The 23,821-nt window shown below is 67.4% G+C and overlaps 1 protein-coding gene across 21 annotated transcripts in view; it reads left to right on the top strand.

Moving 5' to 3' along the window:
* KIF1A (kinesin family member 1A) overlaps window positions 1-23,821 on the top strand; it is an 87,563-nt gene that overhangs the window by 35,494 nt on the left and 28,248 nt on the right. For 5 of the 21 annotated variants that reach the window (XM_041767027.1, XM_041767030.1, XM_041767031.1 and 2 more), the window contains exons 11-28: window positions 2,256-2,331; window positions 3,459-3,537; window positions 4,242-4,384; window positions 4,777-4,803; window positions 5,933-6,144; window positions 8,414-8,493; window positions 8,790-8,865; window positions 10,943-11,022; window positions 11,300-11,406; window positions 12,316-12,399; window positions 12,974-13,154; window positions 13,233-13,305; window positions 13,416-13,509; window positions 14,435-14,583; window positions 14,848-15,026; window positions 16,194-16,331; window positions 16,964-17,236; window positions 23,664-23,782. In XM_041767027.1, coding sequence (XP_041622961.1) covers window positions 2,256-2,331; window positions 3,459-3,537; window positions 4,242-4,384; window positions 4,777-4,803; window positions 5,933-6,144; window positions 8,414-8,493; window positions 8,790-8,865; window positions 10,943-11,022; window positions 11,300-11,406; window positions 12,316-12,399; window positions 12,974-13,154; window positions 13,233-13,305; window positions 13,416-13,509; window positions 14,435-14,583; window positions 14,848-15,026; window positions 16,194-16,331; window positions 16,964-17,236; window positions 23,664-23,782 — 2,170 coding nt within the window. The remainder of the gene's footprint in view (window positions 1-2,255; window positions 2,332-3,458; window positions 3,538-4,241; window positions 4,385-4,776; window positions 4,804-5,932; window positions 6,145-8,413; window positions 8,494-8,789; window positions 8,866-10,942; window positions 11,023-11,299; window positions 11,407-12,315; window positions 12,400-12,973; window positions 13,155-13,232; window positions 13,306-13,415; window positions 13,510-14,434; window positions 14,584-14,847; window positions 15,027-16,193; window positions 16,332-16,963; window positions 17,237-23,663; window positions 23,783-23,821) is intronic. The other 16 variants (XM_041767038.1, XM_041767039.1, XM_041767041.1 and 13 more) reach the window with 5 other exon arrangements.

Below are 23,821 nucleotides of genomic sequence, written 5' to 3' on the forward strand. Positions count from 1 at the left end.
TGAGAGGATCTGAGATGGAAACTACGTAAGGCGCCACGTGTGACGACGGATGATGCCGGGAACTGAGAACAATGGTGTGAGGACCTGAAAGGAACTTTGTGAGAAGCCACGTCAGGAACCGCGAGAAGAGCCGCTTGACAAGCTGTGCGTGGAGCTGTGTACGGACTTGCGCGGTACCGTGTGTGGAGTTGTGTGAAGAGTTCGGAGGATCCGTGTGAGGACATGCGGGGGCAGTGCGAGGAGCTAGGCGAGAAACTGAGGAGCCGTTGGGGAGGACACGCGTGAGCTGTGAGGAACTGTGAGGAACTGTGAGCGGAAGTGTGCAGCGCGGCGTGGGGACCGTGTGAAGCAGCCGAGGACCGTGTGGGACTGTGGGTGGGGTGTGAGGAGCTGCAGTGGGACTGGGGGGGGAGCTGTAAGAAGCAGAACTGTGGGAGGGACCGTGGGGTGGGGAACTAGGTTGGAGCCGTGAGAAGCTCTTTGGGGAAATGGGTGAAGAACCCTGAAGGGCTGTGTCAGGGGCCATAAGGGACTGTGTGGAGCTGTGTGAGGAGCTCCGGAGAGATCTGCGGGGATCTAGGTGCAACCTTGGGAAGAACTAAAGAAGGCGCCGTGAGAGGGAACCGTCATGAAGTGTGGGTGGGAACGTGCAGAACCGTGTGAGGGCCCGGAGCTGCGGGGAGCTGCGTGAGGGAGTGAGGAAGGGACTGTGAGGTGATGTGTGAGGCACCGCGGGAGCTCTGTCAAGTGCCGTGGGGCAGGTTGCGACAGAAACTTTTTCGGAAAAAAAGAAGAAAAACCTTTTTCGGGAATTGAGCGAGAAGGTGTTTGAGGACCAGGGCCTGGAGCAGGGGCCTGGGGGCACATAGACGCAGAGGCCGGAGCCGGCGGGGCCGGTGGACGTCTCAGTCTGACGTCAGGCGGTGGCCGATTGTGGCCTAGCGGGGAGCGGCGCTGGCCTGTCAGCAGGGCTCGCCGCCTCATTTCACCTGTTGCTCAGGCCGCCGCACGGAGGGCAGATGGGGAGCGGGGTGGCCCGTGGCAGGCGGGAGAATGGAAGTCAGCGCTGGAGGCCCCGGCGTGAGGTGACGGAGGCTGCCGGCGTGGAAAGAGCGGCGGCCCCGCAGGTGACTGGCCCTGGCCCTCGCGGAAGGGGCCGCGTGATCGCGGGGCTTTACCGTGGAAACGCGGCGTGTGACGAGGGCGGCGCACGAGTCAGCCTCGGGAATCCAACAGAAACAAGGTAGAAACGCAGCTTGCGCGCGCCAAGTCCGAGGAGGACAAAGGCGTCAGCCCCGGGAGCTGCGGGAAGGCCCGCGAGGCCGGGCAGCCCCTGGGAAGGCCACGAGCGGCTCCTGAGCTCCCCTCAGAACTGAGGCGGAGGGGAACCCTGGGGGGCGCGGTCCTGGAGACCCGGGATCGAGTCCCGCGTCGGGCTCCCTGCGTGGAGCCTGCGTCTCCCTCTGCCTGTGTCTCTGCCTCCCTCCCTCTCTCTCTCTCTCTGTGACTATCACAAATAAAGTTAAAAATTAAAAAAAAAAATAATTAAAAAAAGAAAAAGAAAAAAGAACTGAGGCGGAGGATCAAGGATGAGCTGATGAGCTCGTGCCTGGGGTGGGGGTGCCCGGGGGCCGGGGCCGCGCGTGTCCGCAGGGGCTTTGGAGCAGCGGCAGCGAGGCAGGAGGCGCTGAGAGTAGGGCACGGCCTGGGGCCTCTGTGCGCCCGCATCGAGCTGTCCGAAGCCGTGGCTCGCCGCAGCCCGTGCGCGCCGGAGCCCACGCTCCCCTGAGCCGCCTTTGCTCGGTGGCGGAACACGCCGCGCAGGAGGCCGGGGCTGTGGAGGACGCCTCGTCCCCAGGGTCCGCGGCGGTCACCCCCGTGCGCAGGGAGAGAGGCCTGAGCGCCGCCGAGGGCACTGGCGCCTTTCCCACGGTTCTGCGTGAGGGGCGGCGGGCTCAGGTCGGGCTCAGGTCGGTCCTTCTGAGGGAGCGGAGGGAGGCCATCGGCTGCGGCCGGCGTGTGGCCCAGGGGCGCGGCGGGAGGACTGGGGAGGCGCCTGCGGGCACGTGACAGAAGCGGGCTTCCGGCGCTGGACGCGGGCACCTGGGGCACCTCGTCCTGGGGTTTGGGGGGGAGGCCTGAGGCCCGGCGCCCTGCCTGCAGCAGCGCTTGGCTCCGGGGACCCTGTGCCTTGCCCCCCCCTCCGCCACCCCCTCCGGTGGGCTCAGGGTTGACCTGGAATGTTCTTCCCACAGAACAAGAAAAAGAAGAAGACCGATTTCATTCCCTACAGAGACTCCGTGCTGACCTGGCTCCTCCGGGAAAATCTGGGTGAGGGCTCTGGGCCCCCGCGATCCCCGGGGTTCCGACCTCCGCCCCGGGCCCACGGCCTGCCTCCTCCTGGGAAGGGGCCTTCCGCCGCCAGGGGGCCCCTCACAGTCCTGGGCCGAGGCTGACGCAAACCTGGGGATCCTTCCGGAAGGCCTGGTCTGGCGGTCGGCGAAGGGCTAAGGGGGCAGGTGCGGGGAAGCAGGATGCCCCCCGACACCTCTGTGGGTGCCCCCGCTTCACGCCCCTGACGCCCAGAGCAAGTGTGCACCCCTCGCTGGGACCCCGTGGTTCGGGGAGCCCTGCCTGCTTGCGGGTGTTTTGGGAGACGCCATATGTCACCCCTTCTCCCTGACACAAGGGGATGGAGACTCAAACGTCCCAATCCTGATCCCCTTTTCTCCCAAAAATAGCCTTGGGGGTCTTCCCTGGCCATGTCCACAGCTTGGGAGGCTGACACCCAGGAAGGTAAACTGAGTCTTGGGCTGACCCGGTGAATGTAGGCAGCTGGGCCCTACACAGCCGTCCTCGGCCTCGTGGCTACGGCCTGGGAGCCCCGCTGGCCAAGCCGGCGCCCCGGAACCATGGCCGCGGGACACACGTCCCTGAGTCAAGGAGAGGCCGGTGGGCCACCCCTGAGCACTGCCCGGCCGCTGACTGTTCTGAGCCCTCGAGTGATCCCGCGGCATCGGAGCCGAAGCCAGACGTCTGCTGCCTCGCACAGGGCAGGGCGCCACCCGACGCCACGCTCCGCGCTGCCCCGGGCCAGGCCACAGACACGAAATATTCAGAAAAATGTTCTAAATGAGAAAGATGAAAATGAAAGAAATCGTTGCATCCTGCGTCGGCCTGGATGCTGAAGCTCTAAAGCAAGTAGCAGACGCCGTGAGCTTCGCCGCGCTGCCCTCTTCCTGGTGGGGCGGCCTGGCTGGTGGAGAAGAGCCCCACGTGAGAAAAGCACTGCCCGAGGAGAATAACCGAGGCGCCCGCTGCGGTGGGGAAGGCCAGAACCCCGTGCACACGTTGGCCCGTGACTCGGTTTACCTGTCTGGGCCTCGGCCTCCCCAGCTGCGCGGGTAGGAGGGGACAGGGGAGAGAGGAGTCCGCATGACGCGGCCTTCTTCCCGCAGGCGGGAACTCGAGGACGGCGATGGTGGCGGCCCTGAGCCCCGCGGACATCAACTACGACGAGACGCTGAGCACGCTGAGGTGAGGCCTGGCTCCAGGAGGGCGCGGTCCCCTCTCTGCCCGCGTCAGGAGCGCCGCTTGGGGGTGGGGGTGCGGCCACCTCAGCTGGGTGGCTCCTCGAGGCTCCAGGGGGCTCCTTCACGGCCCCGTCCATTCCCGGCACCCGAGGGACCCCAGCAGCCCTGGACGCCTGTGGTCGCAAACCAGATCCTTCCCGAGCAAAGGGCAGGGGGCGTCCCGACGGTCCCCGTGGCTGCGCGTTGGGCGGCCGGGCCGGGGAACCTGGAGCTGGCCCTGCAGGAGGCCGTATGTCGCTCCGGGTCACACGCCACCAGTGGAAAAGCAGTGGGGTCCCCGTGCACACATGCACACCAAGCCGTGACACTTAGGAGTGCAGGCTACACTCGCCACTGTCACCCGGGGTCCCCCTCTGGTCACACTTGCTCCCCCCACCCTGGACCACAGGTCCAGGTGCAAAGGCCCCCCCCAGGGGGAGAGGTGCCACCCCATCCCTGCTCCTCCTGGGGACTCGGTTCCCCAAGCGGGGGGGCAGCCCTGGCTGACCCACCTGTAGGTCTCTGGCCGTTGGCCTCCTGACTCCAAGTGGGGCGACCTGCCCCCCCACTGTGCCACACCCCGGGGCCCCCCCTCCTCACCGCGGCTCTGCTCCGGGCCCCTTTGGGCCTGCCGGGCACGGGCACAGCCCACGCTCCCTTGGCCGCCAGGTACGCCGACCGGGCCAAGCAGATCCGCTGTAATGCCGTCATCAACGAGGACCCCAACAACAAGCTGATCCGTGAGCTCAAGGACGAGGTGACCCGGCTGCGGGACCTGCTGTACGCCCAGGGTCTCGGGGACATCACCGACAGTGAGTGTCTGTGCCCGCCTGTCCTGGGTCCTGGGCAGGCAGCTCCTCAGGGCCCCGGTCGGGCTGCCCCACGGCCGTGCCGCCCGCGCCCTAGCCCTGCTCCAAGTCCCCGGGCGAGCCACCTCGGGTGGGAGGCTGGGGTTTCCGGCCTCGGCCTGGGTGGACTGCATGGTGTGGGATTGGCGCTGGCCCAGGCAGGCCGCGACGGTTCCCTGGAGGCCACACCGGCGTGCCGTGGGTGCTGGGGTTGCGGTGGTCCCTGAGTGGCCGCCCAAGACCCCCGCCCCCAGCCTGGTGGCCGCCTACAGCGGGGGGCCTCGGACCCTCTGGAGACAAACCTGTTCTTCTGTTTCTCTGTCTCTCCTCCTCCCCCACGCCTCCCCTCCCCGTAGCCAACACTGTGCCCGGAGGACCCAAATGTGTGTATCCCCCTTGCTCTCCGCTTCCCGCTTCTGTCCCTGCTCCGCGGGGTGTAGGGCAGCACGGCGGGAGGGGCCTGCCCAGCCCCCCTCTGCCGTCCCCCCTTCCGGGGGCTGGGGCTACAGCTCTCTTGCTCAGGCACCTGATGTGCAGGCGTCGCGCCCCGCGCCCCTGGTTCGGCCCCGTCCGTGTGGTCATCAGGCCAAGGGGCCCTCGCGGGCTGGGAGTGGCTGAGCTCGGCCGGTCGAACGCCCTGTGCCCCCAGAGGCCGGGGCAGCTCGGGAGGGCTCGGGGGCGCGGGGAGGGCCAGGTCTGCCCCTCCGGCTCCCGGCCCCACACCCCGAAGCCCCCGGCCCCAGAAAGGCCTCCAGAGCCCCAGCCCGCGTCTCCCTCTGGCCGTGGCCCACGGGGTGGCGCCTCCCTGAGCCCGGGGCCGCGGGGTGCCCCGTTCTGTCCTGTTCTGCCCCGGCACCCCGTGCTGTCCTGTTTGCCGCTGCTCTGCTGTGTGTCTGCTTCTGCCAGGGGGTCTGGGCACCTTCCGCTAACCAGGGGGTGTCCTTGCCCCAAATCCCAGCCTTAGGGGGGGCACGGAGCCCCGGGGTGGCCCAGAGCAGGCTCTTTGGGGTGGGGGCTCCCTCGGGGATCCCCTGTTCTCCTGTCCACCAGGGTGTTCTTGGGGCCCATTCTGCGCCCGGTGGGGCCGGACAGCTAGTGTGGCGCGGTCCCCGCACCTCGGGGGCACAGGGCGGGCGCAGAGAGGATGACGGGTGCCAGGGCCCTGGGTGCAGGAAGGCCACAGGGCGGTGACAGCAAAGGCGAGGGGCGGGGTGGGGGCACAGGGAGGCCACTCCCGGGCACGGGGGGCAGGGAGGCCGCAGGCCCGGGCGGGGCGGGGGGGTAGAGAGGAGCTCGAGGGGTGCCCTGCTGTGCCGGGTGCTGGGGCCTCTGGGGCGGGGTCCCCCGGCCGGGAGGTGGCAGGCAGCCTTGCATGTGCTTGTCCGCGCGGCCCCGCGCTGCACCTGCTGGGGCTCCTGCTTCCGCCTCTCTCCACCCACCTCTTGCTCTTTCCCAACTCGGTCTTTCTTTTCTCTCCCTCCCGTGTGTCTGCGCCCCCCCTTCCTCCCGTAGACGTGTCCGACCTTGAGAACAATAACCGTAACCGTGGCGGGGCGGAGCTGAGTCCAGCCCCTGACAATCTCTCCACAGTGACCAACGCCCTGGTGGGCATGAGCCCCTCGTCCTCGCTCTCGGCCCTGTCCAGCCGCGCCGCCTCCGTGTCCAGCCTGCACGAGCGCATCTTGTTTGCCCCGGGCAGCGAGGAGGCCATCGAAAGGCTGAAGGTGAAGGCGGGGACGCCACCTGCTGGGGGGCCTGGACCGAGGGGCGGGGCCGAGCCCCCTCCTCCTGGGACGGGCGCGCTGACAGCGCGGGGTGTGCGCCGTGTGCACGGGCGCAGCGTCCGGGGTACCCCCTCCAGTGCCAGCACCACTGAGCGGGCGGCCGGGGGGCCTGGGGCTTCTGCGCCCCCTCCCGGTGTTCTGGGCTCACCCCGCCGGGTTCACGGTGATGGGCTGACTCGGGGGCTGGGCTGTGTGGGGCGGGGGCGGCTGAGGGGGTGGGACAGGGGCTGGACCGGGGCCGGGATGGGGCGCGGGGTGGGTGGGCAACCCTGGGGTGCGGGGCCCGGAAGGAAGCCAGGAGCTGGCGCTGACGTGGGCAGTGCTGGCCGTCCGCGTCCCAGGAATGGCCGGGGGACGTCTGTGCCTCAGAACCACTCTCTGTCCCCGCGTGTCTCTTGGTGTCTCCATGTGTCCCTAGTGCCCTCGTGTGTCTCTCAGCATCCCTGTGTCTCTCAGTGTCCTGAGTGTCTCTCGGTGTCCCCGCATTTCTCGATGTCCTGCGTGTCCCTGGTGCCCACGTGTCTCTGAGTGTCCCACGGGTCTCTCAGCATCCCTGCCTGTCGCTCCGTGTCCTCGTCTGTCTCTCTCTGTCCTCGTCTGTCTCTCCATGTCCCTGCGTGTCTCTCACTGTCCTGCATGTCTCTTGGCATCTCTGTGTGTTTCTCAGTGTCCCTGTGTCTCTCAGTGTCCCATGTGTCTCTCGGTATCCCTGTGTCTCTCAGCATCCCGGCATCTCTGTGTCCCAGGTGTCTCTCAGCATCCCCGTGTGCCTCTCATTGTCCCCACACGTCTCTCAGCATCCCTGTGTCTCCAGCATCCCCACATGTCTCTTGGTGGTGTCCCTGCGTGTCTCTCTGTCTCTTGTGTCTCTCAGTGTCCCCATGTCTCTCCATGCCCCATACGTTTCTCGGTGTCCCCGTGTGTCTCTCTGTGTCCCCATGCATGTCTTGGTGTTCCCGTGTCTCTTGGTGTCCCCAAGTCTCTCAGCATCCCTGGGTGTCTCTCTGTGTCCCTGTGTCTCTCAGCATCCCCATGTCTGTCTCTGTGTCTCTCAGTGTCCCCATGTCTCTCTGTGTCCACACACGTCTTCCCATGTCCCCATAAGTGTCTCGGTGTCCCCATGTCCCTCGGTGTCCCCGTGTCCCTCAGTGTCCCCATGTCCTTCAGTGTCTCCGTGTCTCTCAGTGTCCCTGTGTCTCTGTGTCCCCGTGTCTCTCGGCATCCTCGTGTCTCTCCATGTCCCCGTGTCTCTTGGCGTCCCTGTGTCCCTCTGTGTCCCCGTGTCCCTCGGTGTCCCCATGTCCTTTGGTGTCCCCATGTCTCTCCGTTTCCCCATGTCTCTCGGCATCCCCGTCTCTCTGTAACCCCCACACATCCCTCCATGTCCCCATGTCTCTCAGTGTCCCCATGTCCCTCAGTGTCCCCATGTCTCTCCGTGTCCCCATGTCTCTGTGTCCCTGCACATCCCTCCATGACCCCATGTGTCTCTCAGTGTCCCCACGTCTCTCTGTGTCCCCATGTCCCTCAGTGTCCCTGTGTCTCTTGGTGTCCCTGTCTCTCAGTGTCCCCGTGTCTGTGTCCCCACGTCTCTCTGTGTCCCCGTGTCTCTCCATGTCCCCGTGTCCCTCAGTGTCCCTGTGTCTCTTGGTGTCCCTGTGTCTCTCAGTGTCCCCGTGTCCCTCTGTGTCCCCATGTCTCTCCGTGTCCCCATGTCTCTCAGCATCCCCGTCTCTCCGTGTCCCCATGTCTCTGTGTCCCTGCACATCCCTCCATGACCCCATGTGTCTCTCAGTGTCCCTGTGTCCCTCTGTGTCCCTGTGTCTCTTCGTGTCCCCGTGTCCCTCAGTGTCCCCGTGTCTGTGTCCCCATGTCTCTCAGCGTCCCTGTGTCTCTCCGTGTCCCCGCACATCCCTCTGTGTCCCCGCATGTCCCTTCGTGTCCTGTGCGCGTGCCTCTCTCCCTCCAGGTTTATTTTCCCTTCCGTCTGCGGTCTGGCTGTGTCCGCAGGAGAGACTTGTGTCCGTGGGCACGTCAACCCCTCAGCCCTGCACCTTGACCTTCCGGGCATCGTGCTGCCTGGGCCGACCCGGGAGCTGGGGCCTTGGTGCCTACTGACCTGGCCGTGCGTCTGCCCCTTGCCTGGAGGCCCGGCCCATGTCTGCTCGCGCCCCAGGCCCCCAGCCTCACTCTGCTCTGTCCCGCTGTCCAGGAGACGGAGAAGATCATAGCCGAGCTCAACGAGACCTGGGAGGAGAAGCTGCGGCGGACGGAAGCCATCCGGATGGAGAGGTGGGCAGTGGGGAAACTGAGGACTCTGGGGCCCCCGCCTGGGGCTCTTGCTCCTGGGGGTGGTCAGGCCCTCGCGTGGGACAGGCTCATCCGCTCTCACCAGGGATTCCCACCCCCATCACCCATGGCCCCGTTGACCCGATCCCTGATCAGGAGACTGGTCCTCCATCGATGGGGGTCCACCCGGGGCTGTGTGGCCGGAGCCCTCCCGCCTCCTGGTGGGCCGACTGGTTGGTGGGGACGAGGCTGGTCCCGCGGCCTCGGGGCTTGGGCTGACCTGGACGCTGTCCCCGCAGGGAGGCCCTGCTGGCGGAGATGGGCGTGGCCATGAGGGAGGATGGCGGCACGCTGGGGGTGTTTTCTCCCAAAAAGGTAGGTGCTGGTTCCAGTTCTGGGGCACGGCCTGACCCGGACACAGCCGGCGGCCCACCGCCCTTTGTGGGGTGTCAGAGGGCTCCTCTGGGAGGAGAGGGGGCGGGTCCAGCACCGGTGGCCGCGCTCGCCCACCACCAGACCTTCCCTGTGGGGGGACCTGGCCCAGCCTCCTCACGGCGGGATGTCCCCGGGGCCTTAGGACGTCCAGGTGGGTGTCTCTGCTGAGGAGTGGACGGGGGCCCTCGGGGCTGAGGCCAGACTGGGGCAGGGTCAGGCTGACAGGAGGCTGGGAGGCAGCCGCCCTCTCGGAGCTCAGCGGAAGCGGGTCTGGCTGACCCGGCCAGGCCTCGGCTTCTCCCTCCCAGGCCTGGCCTCCTGGCCCCGGCCCTGTCAGCCGCAGGCCTCAAGGGGAGCAGAGCACCACCCCCTTCAGGAGCTCAGGTGGGGTGTGATGTGAGCCCTGGGGAGAAGTCTGATAATTCTAGGACCCAGGTCCCCCCTTCACCCCAAGAGGGCCCGACCAGCTGCTAGGAGCCAAGTTCCAAGCTGGGAGGCCTCTAAGGAGGTGGTGACAGTCTGCTCTGACCACAGCTCGGGGCTCCCCCGGCCCTGCCTGTGACACAGGGTCAGTGAGGACGCACCTGCCCCCTCCCTAGAGCAGCTTCACCCTGGCTGGCTTCTCACCCTGGCTTTGGGGTGAAGCGTTTCTGTGTTGCCTAAACCCGAAGGCAGGGGCACGTGGAGCACCCGCGGTGCGGCTGGGGACCCCATGGCAAGGGGGGCGGATGCTGCTGTGACGCATTCATCAGCCAGATGGCCGCTCCCTGGGGACAGGGCCATGCACTCCGGGCCGGGATCCAAGGGGCAGGATGGGCCAGGGCCCGGAGGCGGGGGGAGGAGGCGTGCCTGGGAGGACCCGTGGGCAGGCTCTGTGCTGGGGAGCGGGTGCTACGCTGCTTCACGTCCACCCCAACCCCCGTAGGCCTTTCGTTCTCATTTGGAATGGATTGTTTGTGGGCTTCCAGCCCCTGACCCTCCTGGGGGGGTACCCAGGGCCACCGTGCAGAGCCGTGGGGTGGGGGCAGGCGGCTGGGGCCGGTGGCAGAGGAACACTGGACGGCCCTGGTCCGGGCGCTGCCCTGGGAAGGCTGGCATTCCGGGGACTCTGGTGAAGTGCACGTGCCAGCTGGGCCCCTGCTCAGCCCGGCCGGCCAAGCTCGGCTCTCGTGCTCGGGAGAAGGGCTGGTTGGGGACGGTTGTCCCTGGTGTCCGACGACCAGGACTTCACAGTCCTGCACAGGGTGGGGGGCCTGTGGGACTTACGGTGGAGGCTGCTCGTTCTGAGGTGCCCAGTGGGAAGCCGAGGATGCTATCCCGGCCTCCGCCAGCTTGCGGGACCCTGGCCTGGCACACCGTGCGGGGTGGTGCTCCCGAGCTCAGGAAGTGGGCCTGGGGCCCCAGTGGGCGAAGCCTGTGGGGGCTGCTCTGGGAGGGGCCAGGCTGAGGGCAGTGCTCAGATAGGTGGTCACCTTTCACACACTCGTGGATGAGAAGGGCCCTAGCTGGGCGGCCCATGGACGGGAGGGGGTCCCAGCCGGGCAGCCCAGCAGGGACTACTTTCACAGCGTCTGCTCCAAGCCCCAGGCCAGATCCCTGTCCAGTCAGCATCCTGATCCTTCTGGACTCACAGATCCACTGGGGCTTCAGTTGGAGCAGGGGTACTGGAGCCCCCTTTCAGGGCGGAGGAAGGGACCCAGAGCATGGTGCCCCGACCCTGCAGGACCCAGCCTGCACCCTGTATATCCAAGGGCCCACCCTAGCCCCAGCAGCACCCTGGGCTCCCAGCCCGTCTGGAAGCCCAGCACCCACTAGGTGCCTTCCACCTGGCAGCTGCCTGCCCCCCTGGTTCTGAGCTCCTGGGCTCCTCAGAGAAGCCACCTGGGAGGACACAGTCCCCATGAGGCCAAGCCTGGGGCTGGTGGCAGTCTGGGCGTGAGGAGACAGGGGTCAGGTGGGTGGCCAGCACTGGGCGCCTGCGCCCCCCCGGGAGAGCTGACCCCCCCTTTTTCCTCAGACACCACATCTTGTCAACCTGAACGAGGACCCCTTGATGTCCGAGTGTCTCCTGTACTACATCAAGGATGGCATCACCAGGTGGGGGTCTCGGGGGGTAGGCTCCCCCTGCAGAGGGGCTGCCGAGCCTGGCATCTCCGCCCCGTGCTTGTCGCTGGAGACAACGCCGACGGCTACTCTGTGCCAAGTGGCTCCCCTGGGCCGGGCTGTGTTGGGGCATCCCTCATCTGTGTGCACCCCGGGCGTTTCCCCAAGGAGCCCACTGGGTATCCCCACGAAGGGGCGGGGACAGGCCAGTGGGTGGCATCGTGGGCACACTGGGTCCAGCCGGCGCTGATGGTCCCCCGCCTCTCCCCAGAGTGGGCCGGGAGGATGCGGAGCGGCGGCAGGACATCGTCCTGAGCGGGCACTTCATCAAGGAGGAGCACTGTGTCTTCCGGAGCGATTCCCGAGGGGGCAGTGAAGGTATCTCTGCCCCTCTGTGCCCCCTGTCCCCCCACTGCCCCTGGTGCTGCTGACCATCAGGCCTGAGCGGGGGCTTGCGGGCTCAGCCAGGCTCCCCGGTCAGTCCCGGGGAAGCCCCTTCATTGGAACGGGGCTCTGAGTGCTGGGCTGTGGACACGGGGCTCCCTCCCCGTGCCAGGAGTGGGCCGGGGTCTTCCTGGGCGGGAGGATAGTAAAGCCGTGAGGAATGAGCCCGGATGAGGGGTGGAGAGCTAATTTTGGACCACACTTTCCGGGGGGCCTCGGGGTGGCCATCTGTCCATGACCCAGCCCGCCTGCCCGTCTTTGTCCCCGTTGCCCATCTTGGGTGTGGCCCTCTCAGGGAGGCAGCTGCTCTGTCCATGTGGTGTCATGGTGCCCGTGGCCCCCAGCACCAGGCTTCTCCCCGGCAAGTGTCTGGCTGCAGCCCACTGTGACGGGGACATTTCAGGATGACGGCCTTAAACGGTGTTGGGGATGTCGGCACTCCCAGAATTCTGTCCCAGAGCCTGCCCTCCACTGGGTGTGGGGGCACTAAGCTCCGGGGGGCTCTGGGACTCCCGGGGACATGCTAGCCACTATTTCCCGCCCGTGCCTCCGTGGAGACCCTGGCAGCCATCCTGGTTCTCTGACTCGGGCACGTGGCCTCTCCCTGCGTGTCACGCTCCTCGTCTGTTGTGTGAGGCTCAGCCCTCCGCGGGCTTCCCCGGGTCCCAAACGCGGTACTGTCTGCCGGCAGTCAGGCTCTGCAGCCAGCAGGGAGGAGAGAGGCCTGCTGGGGGCCACCTGGGTGGCCACCTGGGTGGCCGGGTGGGCCAAGCCCTGCTGTTGGCCAGAGGGCGTGACTACCCAGGATGACCGTCCTTCACAGTCCTCCTCTCCGTCCTACAGCCGTGGTGACCCTGGAGCCCTGCGAGGGCGCAGACACCTATGTCAATGGCAAGAAAGTCACGGAGCCTAGTATCCTGCGGTCAGGTATGGCTGGGGCGTGCACACGCTGGGCCCTTCTCCCCTGCTGCTTCAGGACGGGGCCTAGGGTCTGTGCACGCAGGGCAGGGAGGACAGGCCTCAGCTTGGTGTGTCCCTCCTGGCAGCTGGGCCCGGCTGTGATCAGAGCCGAGGGCAGGGAGGGCAGAGCGGTGACCAGCTGAGGGTGGCCGGCCAAGGTGGCTGGGGAGGAGCGGAGGGAGGACCCGCCATGCACAGACGGCCCCTGCCCTGCTCCAGCCCATGGAGAGGCCGATGGGCAGGGAAGGCCTGGAGCCCACGCTGTGGCTTACGGAGGAGCCGAGCACAGCCCCGGGGGTGGAGGAGCGTGCGGGGCCAGGGCACGGGGGGAGGCCAGCATGGCTGGGCACTGAGGGGCTGGGCTTGGGGGGACAGTGAGGTCCTGGCCATAAGGCAGGTGCTGGCTGGTGCAGAGCGGGGACCTGCGAGGACCAGTGGAGCCAGCGCCCGTGCTCCACCTTCCCCCTCTCCCTGCCCTCGTCCCCTGCGGCCACCCCAAGGCCACAGCCCCCCTCCATTGCTGGCCTTGCTCGTCCCCCAGGCAACCGCATCATCATGGGAAAGAGCCACGTGTTCCGGTTCAACCACCCCGAGCAGGCGAGGCAGGAGCGCGAGCGCACGCCCTGCGCAGAGACGCCCGCCGAGCCCGTGGACTGGGCCTTCGCCCAGCGTGAGCTGCTGGAGAAGCAGGGCATTGACATGAAGCAGGAGATGGAGCAGAGGTGAGGCCCGAGCTGGGGGTGGCCGCCCCGCCCCACGCGCTCTCCCCGCCGCGCCCTCACCCCTGCCCGCTCCCGCAGGCTCCAGGAGCTGGAGGACCAGTACCGCCGCGAGCGAGAGGAGGCCACGTACCTGCTGGAGCAGCAGAGGCTGGTGAGTGCGGCCCTGCCCGCCGGCCGGGGTTGGGGGCCGGGTCCCCGAGGCGGGAGGGCGGCCAGGGGCCTGGTCTCCGTGCGGGCCCTCAGTGCCGTTTCCGTGGCCAGGACTACGAGAGCAAGCTGGAGGCCCTGCAGAAGCAGATGGACTCCAGGTACTACCCTGAGGTGAACGAGGAGGAGGAAGAGCCGGAGGACGAAGGTGAGGGGCTCTCAGCTGGCAGCGCCCGAGCCTTGGGCTGGGGAAGGGCCTGGACGGAGAGCCCCCGGGCCGCTCCTTTGCCCTGGGGTCCCGGGCCACCCTGCAGGAGCGGCCTCCTTGTCCCCCAGGCGGGCTCCCACGGTGCCGGGGCTCGGGCGAGGCTGTGCGGTAGCTCATGCTCGCCGGTCCGGGTGGGAACCTGCCTGGAAGCAGGGCAGCCAGGTGCTGCCCGACTCGCCGTCCCGCCTGCATGGGGCTGGTGCCCCTCCCCAGCCTAGGTCACTGCTCCTCCCTCGGGATCCTTGCTGAGCCCGCCCCCTTGCCCCGCTGACCTCAGGCCTCCGTGGGCATGAAGGGGGCCACAGGCAGGGCAGACGGGGTGGAGTCAGGCCCTGGGTTCAGTCCCGCGTGGCCTCTGGTCGGCCTCTCAGGACTTTGTGCTCATGTGACCTTGGCCTTCCCTTGTGTGGCATCACCTACCCCGGGAGGCCCCTTCCCTCGGGGCAGGAGCGCTGGATGAGGGCGGCCGGGCTCCCAGGCTCCCCTCCTGGGGCCCCTGCTTCCCTTCTCCTGGGGTGCCAGCGGGCAAAGGCGTGTGAGCTGGGTCGGGGTGTGGGGCTGAGCCCTGGGTGGCCGTCCTGGCCGCCCTCCTGTGGGCATAGGCCCCCCCCGCGGCCCCCACGGGGCTCTCCCTGCGCGGTGGGTGGCCCTGTCTAGCTTACCGGGCAGGCCCTCCGGCTGCTCCAGGTCTGGTCCGCCTCTCGGGGGGCACATGGAGCCTTTCAGACCTTTCTGCCAGTTCCCCTTCCTTCCGAGCGCCCAGAACGGTGCATGTGAGCCTGGGGTCCAAGCACAGAGCCCCGGGTCCGGGCAGAGGGGGGCGTCGTGGCCTTTCTGTGATGAGCACGGGCGCCTCTCCCCACAGTCCAGTGGACGGAGAGGGAGTGTGAGCTGGCGCTCTGGGCCTTCCGGAAGTGGAAGTGGTACCAGTTCACGTCGCTGCGGGACCTGCTGTGGGGCAACGCCATCTTCCTCAAGGAGGCCAACGCCATTAGCGTGGAGCTCAAGAAGAAGGTGGGCTCCTGCCCCGCTGCCCGCTGCCCCCATCACGCTGCACTGCGTGCAGGGGACCCGGTGCCGGTATCCCTGCCCCCCCCCGGGAGCGCACAGCAGCCGCCCCTGACCTGGCCCCCTTAGAGCGCTGGGCAGAGTGAGGGAGGCCCGGGGGGCGGCCCCGGGTGGGCGGGCGTCCCTCCCGCTCAGGGAGCAGCCGGTGAGCTGCATCCGACGGACGCACCCACCCAGGGCTGACGGGCAGTCGTCTCCCGCCCACCACAGGTCCAGTTCCAGTTTGTCCTCCTCACCGACACGCTCTACTCCCCGCTGCCGCCGGACCTACTGCCCCCAGAGGCCGCCAAAGACCGGGAGACTCGCCCCTTCCCGCGCACCATTGTGGCCGTGGAGGTCCAAGACCAGAAGAACGGGGCCACCCACTACTGGACGCTGGAGAAGCTCAGGTGCGGGCGGGCACGGGGCGGGCACGGGGCAGGTGCGGTCACGGCGCTCCGGTGTCCGTGTGCTTGTTTCTCCTGCCGTAATTGCTTTAAATATCAAGAGGAAAAGCGTTATTATCGAGTCATGTTCTCCTTCTACTGACGCAGGGGTAAAGCCTACCGTGCTTTCCTGGAGGAAGGGGCGGGTGAGGCCGGGGTGGGGGGCGGCGGGAGGGGGTATGGGGCCAGCAGAGCTTCAGGACAAGCCAGCCAGCCCCTAGGGGGTGCAGGTGAGGGGTCTCGGAGCGCACCGAGCGGGGCTGCATCCTCAGAAGAGCTCAGCCTGGAGCCTCCCCACCCCGGGCCATTGGGATCTCCGGGGGAGATGGCGGGGGGCTGGACAGGGGGGCTGGACGGGGGTTCCAGCGTCCCTGTGAGAGACACAGGAAGGTCTAACGCGGCTTGAGGTGCCCTGGACGTGGGGCTGTGCACAGAGGCAGGGCCATGGCGCCGGGAGGGAGGCACACGGGCGCAGAGCCAGGCGAGTCCTCGGCCACCGGGAGCAGGACCATCTGCTGGGACTGGCCCGGTTGAGTTATTCTGGGGACCTCAGGACACAGGGCAGCCCCGTGGCCCAATGCCTGACCCCAGGGTGATTCTGGGCAGAGAGTGCGGCTCAGTGACGGGGGCTCACCCGCAAGTCGGTCGCCGGCTGGCCCAGCCAGGGAGCCCCCAGAGATGTCTCGATGTCGTAAAATACAGGGAGCGGAAGGTGCCACTAGCGCACACTCGCAGTCCTACCCGGGCACACCCCTCCACGCCTTCCTTCCCCGTGTGGCGCCTTCCCACGCGGATGCGCGCCCCCTGTGAGACTCGTGTGAGCAGAAGCCCAGGCTCACCGGCCCTCCCCACCCTCCCGCAGGCGAACGGGGCATGCCCGTCACTCCCCAGTCCCTGGGGGAAGGGACAGCACTTCCTTTCTCCTTCAGCATGTTGGCTTTTCTGGGGATGATCATTTTTAAGATACCTCCCGTGTCTGTATCCCATCCCACCGTTGAGCGCTAAGGGCTTTGCACAGGACGCCCCATCCCGAGCGTGAGGACCGCGTTGGCCCCCGGATGACGCTGAGCGGTGGCCAGAGCCGTGCCGGACGCTCCGCCGAGGCCCACGGTGTTCCCTGTGCCCCTGCAGGCAGCGCCTGGACCTGATGCGGGAGATGTACGACCGGGCGGCAGAGGTGCCCTCCAGTGTCATCGAGGACTGTGACAACGTGGTGACGGGCGGAGACCCCTTCTACGACCGCTTTCCTTGGTTCCGGCTGGTGGGCAGGTGGGCGCCTCCTTCCCTCCCTGGGCCAAGAGAGAGAGAGAGAGTGAGAGTGAGAGAGAGAGAGAAGGTGGTGGGGGCAGGGACGGGGCCTCCTCCCAAGGCCGAGCCCCCCGGCTGGGGGACCCCAGCAAGAGGCCCTTCCCCCCTTGACTCCCCTATCCTCGACCTTCCAGGGTCCGAGGCTCCCCACCCCCCAACCACTCCTGTCCACAGACCAGTGGGCCCTGTAGCCTGGGGGACCGGGGAGGGCACGGGGTCTCAGCATTGCCCCCGACGCCTGCTGCGGGGCTGTGGCCGCCAGGTTGCACGTGTCCACGGGCGTGAATAGGTGGCTGGTCAGGCTTCCTGAGCCACCCGGTCCTCACACGACCTCAGCCACACCTGGCCAGGATCACGCCAGCCAGCAGGGGGCTTTCCAGAACTTTCCGTAGCCTTCCACTGGCCACACGTGCGGTTTCTTTCCAAGCCTGGGGACGGGGGTGCACTTGTGGTTCTCTTGTCTCTGAAAGCAGCATTCCTGATGGTCTGTGTGTTTGGTTTTGGTTTTAAACAGAAGCCCCCCGCCCCCACCCCTGTCCGTCCCTGCGAGTAGCTGGTGTTAACTTCTCTCTGTCTTGTCGTACTAACCTCAGTTCAGTCATCTCTGGCTGCAACAGCTACCCTCTTCTCAACACATGCATGAGCGAGCGCATGGCTGCTCTCACCCCCTCCCCCACCTTCTCGAGCCCCGACTCCGACGCCACCGAGCCTGCCGAGGAGCAGAGCGTGGGGGAGGAGGAGGAGGAGGAGGAGGAGGAGGAGGAGGAGGAGGAGGACCTGGAGGACGACGTCTTTCCGGAGCACGCGCTGTGCGACGGCCGGGACCCGTTTTACGACCGGCCCCCCCTGTTCAGTTTAGTAGGAAGGTTGGTGAGGTCGAGGACGGCATGCTGGGAAGGAACCAGCTCTTTTGCGCAGGAGCACTGCTGCGGGCACAATTTGACCGCCGTCAGGGCGTGGCCCCCCGGTATGCAGGGGCAGCTCCCCCAGAACCCCCAGGCCGAGGCAGGCCAGGCAGGCCGAGGGGCTGGCCTCCCCGAGGAGAGGGCGTGAGGGAGCGAGAGGGCTCCTGACCATCCTGGAGTGTGCCCAGCAGGGAGAGTCGGGGTGCACCCGGAGCGCGGCCATCCGGCTCCGTGCGGGCGGAGCTCCTTCTGCAGACAAGGCTCTAGAACCCTGGGAGGAGTCCTCGAGCAGGGCCCGTGGGGACATCTGGGCAAGTGGGGGTTTGCGTCTCGGCACCCACCACCAGCGGGGCCGGCTCCGCTTCCCTCTGCCTTCTCCTGCTATGGCCCGAGAGGCGGAGGCTGCTGGGTTGCTGTCCGTGCCGCTCCCTCCGGGAGAAGGAGCAGAAGGTAGAGGACGCGGTCCCGGAGGGCGGGAAGGAAGGCTGGCCTCAGGCAGGGCGGGGTCTGCCTCCAAAGCCTGGGGCCCCGGGGGCCCTGCCTCTCCCTGAGCCTTCGCTCCCCCGGCCTCCTGGCCGTCATGGCGGGAGACGGCACATGTGGCCCGTGCCCTCACGGGACGTGCCCTTTGCAGAGCGGGCCCCAATTCACTTTCTGGACAGAAGCGGGAGCCCAAGGGCAGGAGGTAGGGCAGAGGCCCCGGGGCAGCCCAGACCTTGCCGGCAGGTTGGGCAGATACAGCTGCCATTCATGCTTCTATTGCCGTGGAATGGAAGCAAAACCGGCGAAGGAAAGATCTAGAACCCTAGCTGCAGTCGTGGAGCACCTGGCTCACGAAACAGCTGCGTGTAGATGTCACGCATATAAAAGGGGTCAGACGGCTCCAACAGCGACCCTTGCTGAGTTGGACATCGCTTCCTTAGGCCAGGCCGCTGGGAGCGTTTGCAAGTCTTGACCTCGGAGCAACCAGTCCCGGAAGCTGGCCCCCAGAGAAAGGGGGTTCCCACGGGGAGCCCTTGGGTGCAGACCCTGGAGTGAAAGCCCCACCAACGTGTCCCGCGGGAGGAAGCAGCTTCCCGCGGGGGCATGTCACGGATTTATTCTGATTAGTTTTCCACGAGCGTGACATGCTGGCCTCCTGGATAAGAACGTGGGGCTCTGACCCCGCGAGGCACCCCGGGTCTGGGCCTCCCGCTCTGCGGGGCCCGACAGGGCGTGCCGCCCCGGGGCCCAGCTCCGCGCAGGCCTCTGGGAAGCCCCGGGGAGCCCCCGTGTCAGGTAGGCATGGGCTCAGGGCGCAGGGGAGCGAGGGCACCGGGAGAAACGGGGTGCGGGCTCTGCAGTCTCAGCCAGAAAGAGCTGGGTCCTTCCAACACTCCCCCCCTCTGTGGATCTGAGATGTCACGAAACAACCCAACCAAAGTAAAGTCATCCGTGAGAGGCCAGCCCCCCATACGGCGGGCGGCCTGCAAAGGGCTTCACTTGGAAACGTCCCCATCTTTTTGGTTTGGCAAGAATTGGCTTCTCCCGCGCAGCAGCTGTGCAGGCCCAGGCCCTGAGAAGGACCCATCTTTGGTTTCCTTTCATCCTTCTGGTAGCTGCTGGCTCTCTCTCCAAAGCTTAAGCAGGATTGGGGCGCCCACTCTTGTCTCCCTTCGGAAAGGCTTCCCTGGCCCCAGCATGCGTCTCTGCACCTCACCAATCTCGTGGTTAGCCCTGCCTCCTCCCCTCCCGCCACACTCAGCCCTGGCTCTGCCGCTCTGCCGCCTTCTCTCTCTCTCTCGGGGCGGGTTTCAGCCTGCTTCAAGGTGTCCTCCCCCGCGTGGACCCCCACGTCTTGACCGTGGGCTCCTCACCCACGGCCAGGGTTAGCCCCCCAGTGGCCTCTCCCTCTGGTGGTCTGGGGTGCCAGGTGAAGTGGGGAGGTGGGGTGGGCCCGGGGGCTCTGGGTTCCCCGACCCTGATTCTCCTCCCTGTGGGAGCACCGCTCGCAGAAGCTGGCGGGCCGGGAGCTGCGGGAGGAGGGCGAGGGGCTGGCGGCTGGGGATGGAGGGTCCGGGGAAATGGGGCAGGGGAGGGGGTGGGGGACCGCCCCACACACACCCAGGGACGTGTTCCAGACTCTGCGTGGAAAAGTGCTGACTTGCTCTGTGTCCACACCAGGCCACCCGGGCGGGCACGGCCGGTCCCTCGGCTCCCAGCTGGGTCCCTCTGTGTGTCGGGCCGCTCAGCCCGAATCTTTGCCAGCGAGGCTATGAGCCCGTCGGGGTGCAGTGGGTGCCCGGTGGCTGGCGGGGCCCCTGTGTGGCTGCTCCTGACGTCAGGCTGTTTCTGGCACTTACGGGGCATGAAGGGGAGGCCAGTGTCTGTGCCGCGGGTGCCCTCCCTGGTGTCCTGGCTTCAGTTGCTCAGGGTGAGGTTGGCCAGGGGTGCAGGGGTCGTCCAGCCCCAGCTCACAGCCCTTGGAGGCTGCTGTGCCCACCACCATCTCAAGGTTAGGTCTCCGGGATTAGGGGTGGCAAGGAGAGCGGACCCAGCATCTGGCACCGGATGCCCTATTACCTTGAGGGAGCATCCCACCTGGGCGCCCGAGGGGAGCGTGCGCCTGTGCGTTCACTCGCAGCTGGGTTACGGCAGGAGAGAAGGGGAAGGGACCCCAGGGGTCTTTTCATGGCATAACCCCCCACCTCCAATCAGGGAGAGGCCCCCAGCCCTCGGAGGCCCTGCCTCTGGGAGCACAAATAGGATGTATCTTGTCTAAGGATCTGAACTCGGGCTTTGCGGTCCTCGATGCCACGGGTACTCGCGTCTTCCTTCTCCTCTGGCAGAAGGAAATCCTAACGGATCGGGGAAGAGTTGATCTACTTAAGCAATCAGCTGTGTGAGTTGGGCAGGTGGGCGTTGAGCGTGGCGTCTGCATCCACTGGGGCTGGAGAGGAGCCAGCCTGCGGGTTTAAACCCCCGCCCCGGGCGCCTTCTTTTCTGTCCGTGAGCCTTGTGCGTTGATCCGCGAGGGGGGTACCGACGCCCTGGCGCCCCAGCTGTGATGTGCCATCTGAGACGCACCCCTAGGAGGGGAAACGCAGGCAGGTGAATACGACGTGCCATGGGTCAGGGCAGCCCCACTCCCACCGCCCAGACGTGAGGGGTGGGACCTTGGGAACTGACCAGCTGTGGGCGCACCTGCTGCCCGGTGGCCGGCAGCACCGCCGTGTCGTCCGGGCCCCTAGTGAGTGCAGGGGTGTGGGCTCGTAGGACTGCATCACGGCTCTGCACCCACGGGCCACCAGTGGGACGATGCAGGCCTTGGGGTCATGAGAGGCCCAGCCTCCAGCTGGTTTGCGGGAACCTCAGATCTACAGAGCCACAGGGACCCGCGGGTGGGCAGCGTGGTGGAGAGCATCCACTTGGGAAGAGCTTTTGTGAAGTGAGGCCTGGGGACAGGGCCTGCGTGTCACCGCCTGGCCTCCTGACCTGGACCGGCCCTGCCCTCCGCCTCAGTCTGTCTCTGGCCTGGCCTTTGTTAGGAACGGGGGAGGAGAGTCAGGACGTGGGTGGGCATGGACCCTGAGGGCTCGGAAAGGGGGAGGGGTCGTGCTCAGAGCTGCCCCCGCAGGAATCGCCCCCCTGAGCCGTCCAGGAAGGCAGCCCCGGGCCAGGGGATCCGCCGTGGCCTGACCCTGGCTCACCTCCTGGCTCAGTGGCTCTCCTCCCAGGGGTTCTACTGATTAAGGACCCTGGTGTGGGGTGTGGGGTGTGGGGCCCGGGGCCTGGCCTATAGTGGCCCTGCTTCTGAGGTCGTCCCGTTGAGTATAGACGTTGCTCCTCCGTCCGTGCCCGGGGCCCCTGGGAGCCCCCGCAGTGCCTCTCTGCCTCCCAACACGGGGCTTTCCGCAGTGGGCCCTGCCCCAGGAAAGACGCCTTGCCCTGGGAGGTGGGCTTGGGGCTGTCCCGCTCGGTCCCTTCAGCTCTCCGACGTGCTGGGATGGCCAGGTGGGGCCCAGCCAGGGGCCTGAGCGGGATCTGGGCCCGTTCCTGCAGCCTGAGCCCTGGGCTCCCTCCACGTCCCCTTCTGACCTCAAGGCCTTGCTCCTTTCGTGGCCGCCCTCCCCCCCCATACACACACACACACGCCCCCGATTTCAAGCAAAGGCCCTTGGCCAGGATTCCAGGGGCCCCGGGGGGGGCAGGCCACCCCGACCCCTTCCCGGGTGGGTGCTGGGAGAGGGACCTGTCCACGGGATGCCCTCTGCCGCTGCAGCAAGGGGGCTTCTGCTCTCTGAGCCCCAGTTCCTTTCGGCTTCTGCCAGCAGCCCCACCCCTGCCCCGCCCCTGCCCGACTCCGGCAGAAATGCCCACACATCCATCCCCACGGCTGCCCTTCAGCGAGTTCCCCAAGAGGACAAGGAGTTCCCTCAGAACGGTCCTCCTCCGGGGTGTTGTCGGAGGGCGCATTTGGCCAGGGTAGGGGGGCTTCCTCCACCCCAGGGAAGGGGCAGCTCAGGGTGACACTGAGCCCCCTGGGGCAGCACACCCTTCCCCTCTCGCTGGCACCTGTCTTGGTCTGGGAGGTGCCCAGGAAGTGAGAGGCAGTTGGCAGAGACAGACCCACAGGCGAGTCAGATAACCAGGTGGCCATGAGGAGTTATGTGACGTAGGGGCTGGGAGCAGAGGTGGGAACGGGCCTCGCTGGGTGGCGGGGGGAGCAGAGCACCTGGGGTGTCCCGGGAGACGGGGTGGCTGGGTGGCGGGGCTCAGCCAGCACGCAGGGCGGGTGGGAGCCCGGTGGGAGCCTGGAGCCTCCTCTGGCTGCCGTGGGGGCCGCAGGGGAAGCAGAAGGGCGGCTGGTACTCCAGAGAGATGTTTGGGGAGAAGCGGTGCAGTTGAGAGAAGACCCAGGAAGGTGCTCAGGTTTCTGACCCGTGGGCAGAGGGCCAGCGGGAGTGGGTGCACCTGAGGGGGGGCACCAGGGCCTCGAATGGGGCCCTCGGGGAATGGCAGTCGTAGGGTGTCCTCTGGGAGCTCTGCTGGATGGTGTCTGACCTCTGAGCAAGCTGAGGGGGGCCGGGGCTGGGGTGACAGCTCTCCTCCTCCTCCCAGCTCCTCCCTGGGCCGTGCACCCCGGTGCCAGCCCCCACCTGGCCTGCAGAGTGCGCCCTCCCCTCCCCCACCTCCCCTTGGCCCCCACCCCCACCCCCACTGTTGCTCTTGCTTCCATAACCTCCTCTGTTCTCCCTGGCTGAGGCCCTGGGCCTCCCTCACCCCGCCTCTGCACCTGCTCCCCCACGCGTCCGACCCTTCTGTGTCCAGACCTTGCCCACCTTTGCCCAAGCTGTACCCCTCCCCTGGAGCCCCCCAGCCGCCCCAGGACCCTCCTGGGAGCTCAGGGCTGCAGCAGGAGCTGCCCGTCCCCCGAGGCCTGCGGGGAGAGCAGGGTGGGGGCGGGTCCTGCGCTGAAGCTTGAACAGAGCTGCAGGTTCTCACCGGGATTGGGCTCACGGGCCCGCCTGTCCGGGGCCAGGGGTCCCCTCGGGAAGGTGCCCCTGAGAAGGGAGGAGTTGTGCTACTCATCCGCCGGCGCACCTGGCTGGATGGCCGGGCCTTCCAGGTCCCTTTAGTCCTCCCAGCTGCCCGTGTGACGTCTGCACCTTGGCTAGCTCAGGAAGTGTGGCAGACGCCTGGGTGACGTGGCCACTGCCCAGCCTGTCCTGCCACTCGCTGGGGGCACAGCTTGGGATGGGGAGGGCTCTGGGCCCTCTGGGGGTGGCGGGCAGGCTCAGCAAGCACTGCCGTGCGGTCTGGGGGTGCCCTTAGGGCTCTGCTCAGCCAACTTCTCTGGCACGGAGCTGGGGGGGTGCCCGTCGGCGGGCACCGTGAGCTCCCACCCGCTGTGTTCCTGGAAGGGTCTGAGAAGGAACCAAGAGCCATAATCCACCATAGGAGCCCTCCGTGGGGCCCTGAGGTCAGGGGTCACTGGGACGGGGCGGTGTGCCAGTGTGGGGGTCCGAGCTCGGCGTGGCCGGGTCCCCAGGTCCTCCTCCTCCTTGAAGCAGGCTGAAACCTCCCTCCTCAGCTCTCAGACAGCGGGTACGGCCCTGCGGGCTTTGCCCCGTGCCAGCCCCACTCCGCACTTGCTCTCTGCCCGCCCTGCGCACGCCCTCCTCCTCCTCTGTCCCTCTGCCGCCTCCTGTGTCCTCTGCAGCCCGCGGACCCCCCCTCCCGCCCCCACCCAGCACAGCCCCTGCCCATCCTGCCTGCTCGCCGCCCCGGCTGCTTTGCGCCTGGCTCTGCTTCGCAGTGTTGTGTCGTGAGCCCGGGCCCCGCTGCCGCCAGCGCCGCTCCCAGCGCGCGCCGGGAGGGCCCTGACCCTGGCCTCTGCTCCCCGCAGGGCCTTCGTCTACCTGAGCAACCTGCTGTACCCCGTCCCCCTGGTGCACCGTGTGGCCGTCGTCAGCGAGAAGGGAGAGGTGAAGGGCTTCCTCCGCGTGGCTGTGCAGGCCACCTCAGGTGCGTGTGGGCGGCCCGGGTGGGAGGTCCCCGTGGGCA

Source organism: Vulpes lagopus, chromosome 8 (genome assembly GCF_018345385.1).
Source record: "Vulpes lagopus strain Blue_001 chromosome 8, ASM1834538v1, whole genome shotgun sequence".
Taxonomy (NCBI): Eukaryota; Metazoa; Chordata; class Mammalia; order Carnivora; family Canidae; genus Vulpes; species Vulpes lagopus.